The following is a 13,886-nucleotide window of genomic DNA, read 5'->3' on the forward strand; positions in this document are numbered from 1 at the left end:
TTAAATGTGGAAAAACCCAATTTAGTTAATGATTTAAATGATCTTCAACAATTAAACCAAAAGCCAAAAAGCAACCGAGGGTCAGTCAGACTGAACAAACCAAAAACAGTTCTGAAAAAACTTGTGAAAACGTTTTGGAGAAGGAAAAGTTGATCAATAAGCAGAAAAATATTCCTTGTGTAGCCATAAAGAGACAAAAAGTAATTTAGATAATTTGCTGTTAATTGTCCGTAGTTTGCTTTTTTTTTTCTCAGGAGACCAATGAACAAAGGCAGTCAACTAATGACTCCGTTCAAAAAAGCTGGTTAGATTTGTGCCTACCAGAATAGATTCATGGCTTGTCAGATGACTTAATGCAGCAATTACAATTATCTCTCTCCAGTCTGATTGTCTGAACCCTGAGACTGAGAGCGTAAACACAGAACTCACTTGTCTACACATGGATGTCTGTGCAGAGCTGAGCGGCGCGTGCTGCCAACACATGCCACAGCCATGACTGTAAAGGGTCTGATCTTTGACTCGCGTCCAAAATGCAACAGGAGAGTTTAATCACTTCGCAGAGAGAGAGAGAGAGGGAGAGGGAGAGAGAGAGAGTGAAAAGGAGGCAGATTGAAAGAGAACAGCAAGGAGGGGAGAGAGAGACACGAGACGTTTGGAGCGAGCTGCCACTCACAGCTTTGGCAGCAGGATTTATGAGCTCTGCTTGTGGCGCATACCTGCGATATGTCCTCTCCTCCTGACCATACATAGAATCAGGCACAATCAGACAGCCACGATATAAATATTGAGCTGAGACAGTTTGGCAGCCGTGGCTGTGACCTAAATGCTGAAAGTATGAGCAGTGCTGACGGCAGTTTCTTAGAAGCAAGAGAGAAAATAAGAACTAATGAAGTTACTGTAATCTTTTTATATCTGCGCTCTCTGGTTGGCTGAGCCATTAATCATACATGGTGACAGAATGCCCCTCGTTGGTTGGAAACCGTGGCTTGACTCATAGAGTTACACGTAAAGTCGGGGGTGAGTTGTTTTGGGGAGATTCTGGTGGTCGACGGTGGCCATGGAGACGATTTGCTATTGTTGTTTATAGCGTTTACAGACAGAAACGTCAGACCTTCAACCAGCAAAATCTCATCATCTTAAATTAATTTGAAGAAATCTTCCAAAAGTAGAGTTTAGATGATGCCTCTGGCCACTTTCTTTCACCTGCATAGAGGCACATACATTTCTTTTCACTATTGGAAACAGGTGCAGGCCATTTTCGCATCAATTTAGAGCAAATCTAATTTTTTCATATGTTAGAACACAAAATCAGTTAAAACAAATATTCTTCTTCACAATCTGGGTGTTACGGGTGTTTGTTTTCAACTTGTAAATATAAATAATTTTCCTGACAAAACATCATCAGAGTTTCTTTTTAATAATGTCTGTCACTAATAGAAAAGCAGTAAAAGAAACATAGAACTGGGAATGGAAGTATCTATACAGCTGTTAAAACTTGAATAAAGAATTAAAACCTTCTTTTGCAGTAATTGCTAATCTGGGTCCAACATGCTGCTCTGTAAATATCCTCCAGAGGAGAATTATTAATTTGACTGGTAACGAAGTCAGTGGAGACTTGTCTTTTCATGGGGATCAGAGATACAGCTCCATTATCTGTGGAGGTCTCTGCAGACTTTCAGCCAGAACCATGACCTCACTGCACTGTGGGAAACGTCCGTGGTATTCTGCCTCCCTCGCTGCTTAATTCAATCAGGTTTTCTTCTCTGCTGGTTTAATAATAGGGATTCTCAGGATGGCGGCTGGGATTCCTGGTGACTCTTAAAGGAAAACTACCCTGTGAGTATCAGACCCATGTAAACTTCAGGTGTCTCTGAAAAGTTTGTTTGTTGCTCTTTCACATGGGATGAAGCTGTGGTGCGTTTGGGTTTTGTTACAACAGATTCCATTGGCGAGCCAGATTCAGGACAAACCAATGTTCCATCAAATCCATAATCACAACTTTCCCATTTAGATTCACACAAACAAAAAACATTGTAACCTCCTCAGTTTACCTAGTCGACTCGATGATAAGTTTACCATGTCTGATGAATTCAAACCCTTCCAGTTGAGCACAAAGTCCATTTATTTCCAATTAACCCAAATAAATACATTATACTTCAGGAACATGATCAAAAAACTGCAGCAACTTTCTGCTTCAGTGGTTAAAACATCGGACCAGACAAAGTTTGCTTCCTATTTATAGAACTGAACATTGATTGGCTTTTACAATCATGGTTTTTCTATAATAATGAAGGAAAAGTGTGAGACGATGAAGCTGTTTATCCTTCTCATCGTTCTCGTAGTGTTCTTGTTCAGCTGGAGCTTGTTCTCACTGTGCACGCTGCCAAACAGCAGACTGACAGTGTTGGCTGTTACCTGGTGAACATGGTGAAACAGTTGGCAGCTGAAGAGTCAGGTGTTTCCCTCAGGAGTCAGTGGAGACAAAGAAACAGAGTGCATAGTTGACATGGATAAGATTCAACTGAAACTTTAATGATGAATTCAGTGTTGTGTTCATAGCTTGTTCCTGCTGCCTCCACATCACCAGTTATTGCAGATTTAAATAAAGTCAATACAGTTTTTAACATCTCAATTTTCCATAGATCTATTCCTTTATTGTTTCATACACAGTTGTGCAAAGTATTGCAGCACTTTAACTTTCTGCCAGCTGTTATCATCTCCTGCTTTAGTTTCTGCCCCGATGACTCGGGAGGAGGGTGACGAAAAATGTTTTAAAAAGTCACAATTTTAACAAATCGTCTTTCGTTTTGCCCCTAAAAAGCACTGTTGAGTTGTACTCTTAAGCACATATCTGCAGTCTGACCTGCTTTGGATCCTAGTCTTGGAAACCTTGTTTTAAAAGCCAGGATAAATTATCTTGGAGGATCAACAACCATCATCTAAGTCCCTAGTTCAGACAAAAACAGTGTTAAAAACCATTTGGATTAATGACAATCTACACTCCTAGATAGGACTTTGTAAACTTCTGCAGCTTTACACAAACCAACAGTTCATGATTCTAATTCTCCTGAGATCTCACATTCAACAGATGCTCGGCAGACACTCAAAATCTGTGAGCGTGGGAGGTTTGACTCCTGCAGAGGCCGCGGGTTCGATTCCAACCCGTCAACAAGGGTCGAAAAATGCTTGAGAAATATCTTTAAAAAAAAATGTGTGAGTATTGTTCATGAGTCAAAGTAAATCAGACTCACACCTCAGATCGGGTTCTGTTGAATGGTCTCTAGGTTTGTTAACTGCTGACTCCAATTAACTCTCGTTGATGTCATTAGCCTCGGGGTTCACATTCATTTTTCTAACTCTGCACTTTTGAATAATCTTTTCAATATGGACGAGAACAATTCGAGGATCTGTTTGCTGTTAGATTTAGATGAAGACCAATGTATTGGTTTCCCTCCCTTTATCCTGCTGGTGTATATGTGAGATTACCCCGCTGTAGAAAGACAGGCTTCACAAACCCAATCAACGTGTTTGACCATGAGTCTTAAACTGAAGCTCTCCTCAGGGGTATGACACACAGCTCAAATGGGAATACTGTATCTCTTGTGTTTCTACCACAGGTAACAACAAGGTATTAACGTACGCCCCATCGTGCGGGTGGAGAGGGCCGGCTGTTCGATGCCGGAGTATTCGCTTACAACAGGCACAACACAAGGTCAGGGGGCTGGCAGCGGAGACAGGAAGAGATGATGTCACCACCCGGGGAATATCTCTGAATCCCTCCCCACTTGGATGTTTAATTTACAGCACATTAGCCAAAGTGATACCACATTGTTACATATGACCTACTTAAATGTTCAATGTGCATTTGCTATAGGACATATGGCACCGAACTCTGGTGCCGCTGCATCCAGGGAAACTCAGCTGCCTCGCTGTCTTTCACTCAACCAGGACCTGTTTGTTTGTGCTTATATTACATTTATAATACACACAACAGTATTTACATGTTTTTGTCTTTTTATAGTGTTTGATAAATACGATGAGTTCAACTCAGACCATGCAGAGACAGTTTAATGAAGAGCAGTAAACACAAGGCCTGAGATGGCAGAAATGATACTGCAGTATTATAAAATTTATGTTTTTGAATCTGTCAGAGAGGACAGTTGAGAGAGAACTAGACTGAAACCTAAGATATGATGTTGTACTTAAATTGTCACATTTGTTTTTTAACCCAGCTGACCGAGCTAGAATAGCACTCAGTCGAGTACATACCTCAGCCGAGGCCCAACCCAGGTCCTTTCAATTCAATCAAGCTGCAACACACACTCATAGATATCAGTCCCCTTAATGAGTCTGATAATGAGTAACTTTTTGCTTCCTCCACTGACTGATACACTATCACTGTACCTGCAGGTGGACAATTTAAGTTATGATGTATCTTGTGTATTTTTCAGTCTTTGTTTCCAGTTAATTTCTTATTTTGAGAAAGTTTAAAGTAAGTCCTACTTTGCAGAAATGTAAGATAATATAACTGAGCAGATGAAAATATAAAGTACAGCTACATAAAGTTAATTACTCTGCACAGACACTCAAGTTTGAGTGTTCAAATCCAAACACTCAGAGAATTGAGTGTTTTGATTGCTTATGAAAAGTAAAATCACACACACGGCTAGTTTCTCAGCGTGTGATCCAAAAGAGCTCCATATTATTTTTGCTAATACTCGATGATTTATGCTCCAGAGGACCCGGTGTTGGATGTTGATGTAATAGCTGCACGTCTGTCAGGACGCAGACGGCCGGCCGGCGCACACCAGAGTAAACAGAGCACAGTAATACATTCGCCTCACAGTCACTCACTGCATGAGAAATATGGAATAAACGGTCACTTTTAATTATTTGTATTAGCTGTGACAAGAGGAGGGTGAGAACACACTTAGTAATGTGATGGAAGTGGAGCAGACAGGGTCTCATGTGTTGTGACACTGTCGAGGAGTCGAGCTCTCAGGCTTTTTAAATTCTCACCTCTGTGTGTGTGTGTGTGTGTGTGTGTGTGTGTGTGTGTGTGTGTGTGTGTGTGTGTGTGTGTGTGTGTGTGTGTGTGTGTGAACCAAGAGTGTGATCGTCAAACGTATTTGAAAGATTCATAGATACAAGAGTTTTACAACAACTTTGATGAGGTTTTTACATGTGAGAGGAATTAACTGTCCTAACCGGATGTAGGGAAGTAACCGTGTCTCCTGATGGAAGATTAGTCTTTCACCACAACATTAAAAGAATACACACAATTAACTTAATGCAGCAGTACCAGCGATTAAATCACATTTTATTCCATGCATGCTTCTGCTACCTATATTACCCACAATTCATCAAGTGTGTTAAGCGCCTGAGCTACTAGTCTCAAGCAGAAACGAGTGAAGGGATCTACAGAGGTCTAATGAACTCACTCACCTGAGGAGGTTCAGGCTTTCCCCCCCCATGTGTTTGTCGGTTTGCTTGTAAGCAAGATTATACAGAAACCACTGAAGGGATTTATATGAAACTCAATGCAAAGATGTGGTATAATAGGTCAGGGAAGATCCCATTGCGTTAAAGTTATTTTATTCCTACTGCAATAAACAGTTTCAAAAACCACTCTGTCATGCTTTAATAATGATGCTGTGTGGCTTGAATCCAAATCTGCAAGAGAATAATGCGTAATGTCCAACTTCTTCATGTCTGTTGATGATTGTCAAACCTAAACCAAGTTTACGAGCTTATTACTACTCACAACGTGACATGACTGATGTGTTGCAGCGGAGAACCATGAACAGAGTTTTACATTTACAGTGATTTCACAGTGGCATCTGCAGAACCGTGCATCGAGGTAAATGTTTTGCATGTTGGAGTTTTTTCAGTCTTAATGGAGGTGAAAGGAAAGTGCACTTCAATTGAGAGGAATAACTGAAAACAGGCGCACAAATGAAAACAGGCAATTCACTGTAAATGAGCAGAACAATGGAATCAAACCACGAGCACAAAACCCATTATTCAAGCCTGGCGAACGTGTTGCTTTAGCCGCGTGGCTTCGTGAACCCTCTGCTCAGAAAACATGACTAACGTGCTAATCTCCCAGTCAAGCGCTCGGTAAGCGACATTAAAGCAACACTTACACTGTATCTGCACTGAAGAGAACAAAAGAGGAGAGGACGTGCACAGATAGTCAGACACGGACAGGATAAGCATCTCTGTCTAATCATCACCAGCTCTGTTTAAACCTTGGCTGCAGCCCAAGAGGGGGAACACTTTCATTGACCCCCAGGGCCGATCCACTGTGAAAACAACACATCAGCCTGGCAGACTGTGTGACTCACTGCCCTCGCACGTCGATCACAAGCGCTGCCAAGCCTCTTCCTGCTCGCCGGGCCTCGCCCTTCCTCGCCTCTCGCTGCCATCGCCGGGCTATCGCTCTCAACTTTTAACCCACACGTTTATCAGCCAAATGAAAGAGAGAAAGAGAAAAGAACGTGACTTTTTTTCTAAATATTCTCTTTCTCAGTTGAACTCACTTTTTACAGCCGTTAGCAGGTGTGCAGGTGTGTGAGGTAGTCGAGCCTCAAGCTTCTCACCCCCATAAACACCGTTGATGCCTTTGAGGATAGAACGTGTGCAGCTTTATCCTCAGCTGTAGGATTCGTGTGTTGAGACGAGCAAAGCACTCTGAGATAACAATTCCCAGTTTCATACATTTTCTATTCAATGTCTTGGAGTGATCTCGTGGAACGAAAACACACATTTATCGGATTCCTCTGTGTCATATATGTCTAATTTTCTTTTTATACTATTATATAATCTGTATTGAAGATTTTGTTTGTAAGATTTGGGTGAGGTTTTCGTATAAACCATTGCTGGTTTCTACCACATCCCATGCATATTTTAATATTTTATTCATACATTTTGTATTTCCAATGTGTGAAATACATTAAATCAAACTAAAACTAAACTTTGATGTATTCATGGTGATGGACCTTTGCTCCTTCCCAGTTGGAACATGAATAAAAACTTTTACTTTTAAACATCACACAACCAAACCCAACAATAGCTATATTCTCCTCCTGTCAATTCTGCAAAGATTCATTAGTAAAGATTTCATGGAAGTGCAGTTCACGACCTGAGAAAAATTTCTGTTCATCAGTGTGTGGGATACTGTGGCCTTTTTTAAAAATGTTTTTGTACTGAGAAAACAACAACACATTCTCTCAGAACCAAACCCAGTCAGTATTTCCACAAAACAGTCCCTTAACTTTTCCCAGCTTGAAAATGACCCCATGCACAGGTCCTCCAGGCTGATTTTAATTCGGTTATACTCCAAGTCGTACACGAACACTCGAGCTAAATCGTCTAATCTTTTAGAAAAATGTCATATCTGGGGACCAATAACTTACACGAGAAGATGTAAACCAACGTCCGCTGTGGTTAATCTGAAAATGTAGGAGTTGCTGATTAAGGGGTCAGTGTGTTATCATAGAAAACACACATGTGTAATCACAGCGTCTATGTGCTATCAGGCCTCTGTCTTGTTTCACGGCCGCCGCGGGTTTCACATGATTCAGAGCTGATAACCGAGCGTGTCAACTTTCTAATAAAAGAAAACACGGGCTGCTTTTGCAATTAGGTATGAATGTGATTATCGGTGGGTAAATATTTTAATGTGGCCACTGATACCATGTGATTTGCACTCGTAGGCGTAACCACAGATTTGATAAGACCTTCTGGTGGGACTGTGCTTTTTTTAAACAATACGAGTCTATACTCCCATGACTGTATGTTGCCTGATGAGAGGCAGCCAGTGTTTGCATCATCAGATCATATGTATGTGAGAACACGTATGAAAACAGTTGCTGCCACTATGTGAGTTCTCTCAGGGTTCTCGTACGAAGGAAACTAAAGTTGTCGAATGCTGTAATTCTGGCAGCGGCGTACCAACGCTGCACTGCCTTAAATGGGAAACAGAGACCCAGACCTGTGCTTTACTACAACGTGGCTCTGATTAAGACCAGATCGGTCTGCATGTGGTCGGTGCTGAGTCACAGCCAACTCCTGCTCCGGGACAGGAATGCTAATGTGGTGCTGTATGAATTCACATCTTCTACCTATATCTGCCGTAGAGGAGATCAGAAGAGTTATTATCAACGCCAAAAGACTGGATGAGCAATTAACTGGGGCCTAAAGAAATCAATATCAAAGAAGGCGCAATAATGTCCACCATATGGATGTCAAAGGATGTCATATTCTATTGGGTTATCTCGACTTCATGCTTTGTTTTCCCATAATGGCCGGTTAAGAAAATAAAAGAGCTTTTCCTCCAGAGAGCAGGATAATTACCTCGTCACGACTGTTGCTTTCTTAAGATAACAGGATAATTTTATCATTTGATTCAAGTCACTTTTACTCATTCAAGGAGGAGGCTCTCACAGGGAAACGTATCCCACTGATACTCGTGGCTCCAGGGACGTCACATTCATGATTCCAATTCATTCATGACGTTTTGGGAACCATTACTTATATCATCAAAATGTGAGTTTCTCATTTAATGACAATCCTGCCTGACCTGGACTTTGTACTGCGAAAACATGTCAGCATTTTAACATTAGCTGCTTTGGACTGTGGGAGGAAACCAGAGCACCTGCATGGAATCCCACGCAGCCACAGAGAGAGAACATGCAAGCTCCTCACAGAGAGGCTCAGGTCAAACTGGGGGTCGAACCCACAACCTTGTCCTGTGGCGTCTAACCACTGTTCCACTGCATATCACTAATTTAGACTTGTTGAACATTATACCTGTCAAATATCAGCATGTGAACATTGTCATTAGGTGGAGCGATGGGAACAATCTGCTGGTCAGTGTCAGTTTTACATTTACACTTATTTACATGATATTGTCTTCACTCAAATTCTTAACTTTAAATTTTCTCCTCTCCTAATTTCCTCTCTGCTTCCATCTTGTGGCAAAAATATACATTTTTTGTAATATCCCATCAAATAAAAGAACACCAAACCCTCAACATGTACTTTAATCAATTTAAAATCAAATGTTTAAAATATATAAATATACTAATACTCATTACATTCTTTTTACACAAATTTAATATATTTACAGGTCTAATTCTTTTGTCTACCAGTTACAGATTTTACAAATAACATGAGAGAGATAGATAGATAGATAGATAGATAGATAGATAGATAGATAGATAGATAGATAGATAGATAGATAGATAGATAGATAGATAGATAGATAGATAGATAGATAGATAGATAGATAGATAGATAGATAGATAGATAGATAGATAGATAGATAGATAGATAGATAGATAGATAGATAGATAGATAGATAGATAGATAGATAGATAGATAGATAGATAGATAGATAGATAGATAGATAGATAGATAGATAGATAGATAGATAGATAGATAGATAGATAGATAGATAGATAGATAGATAGATAGATAGATAGATAGATAGATAGATAGATAGATAGATAGATTACTTTATTCATCCCCGAAGTGAAATTAAGTCGTCATAGCAGCCGGTATATTTGAATACAATGAAATACAATACAATAGAATAAAATAAAAATATTGAGGTAGAAAGAATAAAAACAGAAACACAAGATAAAATAGGTAGATAAGGTGCAGTGGCAAGATGATGGTAATAGTACTGATGACATGATGGTAATGTTATTGTTAGACAGTATATAAAAATAGTACAGTATATATAGTATATAATATAACCTAAATATATATATATATGATAGTTATTATACCAATATAATAGCAGTATATAGTAATAATGGCAGCAACAGTATATGTAATAATATTAGTAAATAAATATAATAATAATAACATGCACACATGTATGTATAAATATATGTATATACAAGAATATACAAAGAGTATAATATGATATGATATCTAGTAGAGGTATAAATATAAGTATTTGACTATACAATAGATAATGTAATATACTATGAGTGTAAGAATATGTAGACAGAGCGTGCAAAAGACAATATTATTGTATAAAATGATATATAATATCAATATGGTTTATATATTTAATATATTTACAGGTCTAATTCCTTTGTCTACCAGTTACAAATTTTTACAAATAACATGAGATGTCGTCTAGATGCATCAATTCACTTTAAAATCACAAGTTTAACTTAAATTAAGTTTCAACTTTATTTTAAGAAACGCCAAAATGAAGAACCCGCTTTAAGCTTCGCTCCTTATTGTACCTTGCAGGTGGCCGTAGTTGACGTCATCAAAACAGGCCGAGCGGTCGCAGCATGGAGGAGAAGCTTCACTGAGGGATTTTGACCTTTTAGCGTTTGTCCTACATTCTGTTGTTGGTGAGTAGATTTTCTTACGTGTATATTAATTTATCTTCTCGTCTGTGTTCATGTGATTTACAGTATTTGCAGCTTGTAGCCGCAGTTTGTCAGTGATCGTGTCTGTGAAGCTAAATGTTGCTGTTGGTTTTCTCTTCATTCATAACAGTTCTGACACAACGTTATTTCAAAATGTACAGAAATGTCTCTGCTTTATACTCGAGATACTACAGGTAATATAATAATGTTCGTTTTAAGGTTTAGTTTTTAAATCCCAGATCTAATAGAGGCAGTGGTGGAGAATAACACAGTATACTTACTCCAAAGTATTCCATTTAAGTGTACTTGTACTGGAACATTTCCATTTTACTAGTATATAATGATAACTTCTACTTCATTATATTCATTTTAAGAGGTAGCGTCAGGAGTCACTATTCAGTCAAGATTTTACCAAACAAATATGGTGATGTTGGATTATCCTGAGATTTACGTTTCAGAAATCTGTGTTGTTATTGGTTTCACCTAAAATACTTTTACTTTCTTAACTTCTCTGTAATAACGTTTGACCCAAAGGATAACAAATGTTAAAAGATAACATACTTTACAATAATTTTAGAAAAAAGTCCATAAACTGCACCAGAAATATGTGTTTAAACTGTATTTCTCCCTCTCTTGTGTTGATCCTGTCGTGAGCCCTCAGATTTTTTTTTTTTGACTCTTCGGCTGGAATCCTCTGAACTTGTTAAAAATCGTTTCCTCCTCAAGCAGAAGCAACAGTTAAAGGCCGTGAACACAGTGATGCTTCAGTATTAACAATCTAATAACCACACGTGCTCTATAATACTGTCATTCCAATGCAGTGTGAAAACGTTCACAGATTCTTCTTCAGTACTTTAAGGATTTTAAATGCAGGCCATGTACTTGTAATTAGGGACGGGGGAAAAAATCGATTCAGTTACAAATCGCGATTCTTGTGTATGACGATTTTAAATCGCCATGCTGCCTCCAAAAAAAACCTATTTATTGGTTTATAGCGGGGGATATATGGAGGGAGCAAGTTGACCAGCTCTTGTTTTTGCACAAGAATCTAAACATACCCAAGCACTAGCATTGCATCGCCTACATGCAAACAACAATGAAGCATAGCCTACTTTTTGTTTATTTCAAAGTTTATATTCTAAATAAACTTTTATTCATTCTATGTAATTTACCTTTAATTTATTGTTTAAAAGTAGCCTAAGTGGCATACATTTCTTAATCTGTCAGTTTGTGTGCAGTTGACAGGGACTATACAATAATAGGGCACATTTTTATTTATTTTCTTCATTGGCTGCTAGGCAGTCATTAAGTTAATGTTAATATTTGAAATAAAACTTGTAAAGTTCAAAGTGAATTTGACTGTGTTGTATTTGAAGGTATGATTCAACTTTTTTCCATGGTCCAGTATTTAAAAAAAAGAAATAACCAAAAGAAATCGCAGGAAATCATAATATCGAATCGCAATACCCACAGAATCGCAATACATATCGTATCGCCACCTAAGTATCGTGATAGTATCGTATCGGGAGGTCCCTGCCGATTCCCGTCCCTACTTGTAATGGAGTACTTTTATATTTTGATATTGGTTATTTTAAAGGATCGGATTACAGTACTTCTTTCAGAACTGGATAGAGTCATTAGCCAGTTACTGTTATCTCATAACATCCAACACCCTCAGCTGATCGCCTGGTTTTCTTTGTCTTCTGTACTACAGGGTTACAAAGGGTTTTCCAGAATGTCGGTCAAGCAGGCGTCGGTCCACGCCAAGTGGATAATCGGCAGAGTCATCGGGACCAAGATGGCCAAAACTGCTAAAGTGAGAGTCACACGCCTGGTGCTGGATCCTTACCTGCTCAAGGTGAGTCTTCATTCACTGCTTATACACAGGAAGGACTGGTGACATGGTTGTTACTTCCCAAACAAGGAAAGACTTAATCTGATTGTTTATCTGTTATACTTATCTTTTACTTTATTCTGTTTCATAAATACCCATCACTTGCTCACAGCAGGTTAAGGAGTATTTTCCTTCCCCCCCAAAATTGCTGCTATTCCTGCTAATTTGTCACATTTAAATGTTTCAGCTAATCCAACTAATGTAGTAAAAGATAAAGTTAATGAGGGTAAACACAAACTGCAGCTTTTAAATGATCACTCTTTTTATTGAAAGTACGGAGTTAATTACCACTCTACAATACTACAATATCACCAGTATGAAAACATAATTACCTCTCAACACCTCCTACTAATAATACTGATAATACGACTTCTACTGTGTCTCAGCCCATAGATTAACAGACATAGAATAGAAATAACACTCATAAACACGTTTTACCTTAAAAACTACACTTTGTTTGAATATTAATCATGAAATTATATTATTGGTACTTGATTAGAAAGGATTTATAACACCGGATCCAATCCTAAATTCAATAAGACTATTTTCCTCTTGTAGCAAGTAGTGCCAAACCCTTGTTGATCTCTTCTCAGTTTCATATAATAAGGAAATGGAACACGAAAGACACAACTTTATGGTGTAGAAACAAATATTACGTATTTAAACAAGTCTAACGATGTCTTTTCTGCCCCGTAGTTCTACAACAAGAGGAAGACCTACTTTGCCCATGATGCTTTGCGACAGTGCACCGTGGGAGATATCGTCCTCCTCAAGGCTCTGCCCGAGGCCAGGTCCAAACACGTGAAGCACGAACTGGCTGAGATAGTGTATAAAGTGGGTCGGGTGGTCGACCCGCTGACAGGGAAGAGTGTAGCAGGAGACGAGTTCCTGGAGCCGCTGACTGACCTCGCACTCGACCCGGAAGGACAGACAACGTTATCGGAAAAACTGCAGGAGCTGAACATCTCTGCTGCCGCCAGTGGAACCGAATCCCAGCCACCGGCAACTCCAGCACCGTGATAGAAACTATGTTCTTGTCTGTGTTAATGTTAGTTCAATGTTTCAGGTGTTCGTGTAAATATTAATCTTTAAAACAATAATCTTGTCATATAATATATGAAGTAAGAGGGCCTGAATATAGTGTACATGCTGCCTGCTCAGGTAGATGGAAGTTACACAATAAAACATAACAAAACAACACATATGCATTTCTGCTCACAGACTAAAGATGGGGTTTTGAAAGACAATAAAACAAAACACACTTTTTTTTTATCAACATCAGTGATTGGTGCTGTTTTTACTTTGTGTTCTGTTACAGATGTTAATTCAGAAAGTGCTCTGATTCCTTACATGTCCTTGTTAAATCTTCTCTGTTTACATGGAGACCAATAATTTAACTATTGATGTTTCTCTGAAAAATACATTATTTTGATTATATTTACATGAGCTATTTACATTTACAGCTTGTTCAGCCCAATGAGACAAATTGTGATTTTTGAGTACAAAAGTGATTTATTTAGTACACACACTGAATTGATAGTGGGATTACTGCTTATTCTGACTATTGTTGTGACCTTCATATTCAGTGTCTT

General features: G+C 38.7%; 1 protein-coding gene across 1 annotated transcript; it reads left to right on the top strand.

The window, feature by feature from the left end:
- Positions 1 to 10,303: 10,303 nt before the first annotated feature.
- On the top strand, positions 10,304 to 13,570 carry mrps17 (mitochondrial ribosomal protein S17). Its single transcript, XM_061086043.1, has 3 exons — positions 10,304 to 10,382; positions 12,115 to 12,258; positions 12,991 to 13,570. The coding sequence occupies exons 2-3, from the start codon at positions 12,136 to 12,138 to the stop codon at positions 13,312 to 13,314; spliced, it is 447 nt and encodes a 148-aa protein (XP_060942026.1). The 5' UTR covers positions 10,304 to 10,382; positions 12,115 to 12,135; the 3' UTR covers positions 13,315 to 13,570.
- The last annotated feature ends 316 nt before the right edge of the window (positions 13,571 to 13,886 follow it).

The sequence above is a fragment of the Limanda limanda genome, chromosome 14, assembly GCF_963576545.1.
Source record: "Limanda limanda chromosome 14, fLimLim1.1, whole genome shotgun sequence".
Classification (NCBI taxonomy): domain Eukaryota; kingdom Metazoa; phylum Chordata; class Actinopteri; order Pleuronectiformes; family Pleuronectidae; genus Limanda; species Limanda limanda.

Bases quoted from the DNA above. Each gene is read 5' to 3' on its own strand.
- mrps17 (XM_061086043.1), top strand. From the start codon at position 12,136: ATGTCGGTCAAGCAGGCGTCGGTCCACGCCAAGTGGATAATCGGCAGA. The intron at 12,259-12,990 runs GTGAGTCTTCAT...TCTGCCCCGTAG, and splicing joins TGGATCCTTACCTGCTCAAG to TTCTACAACAAGAGGAAGAC.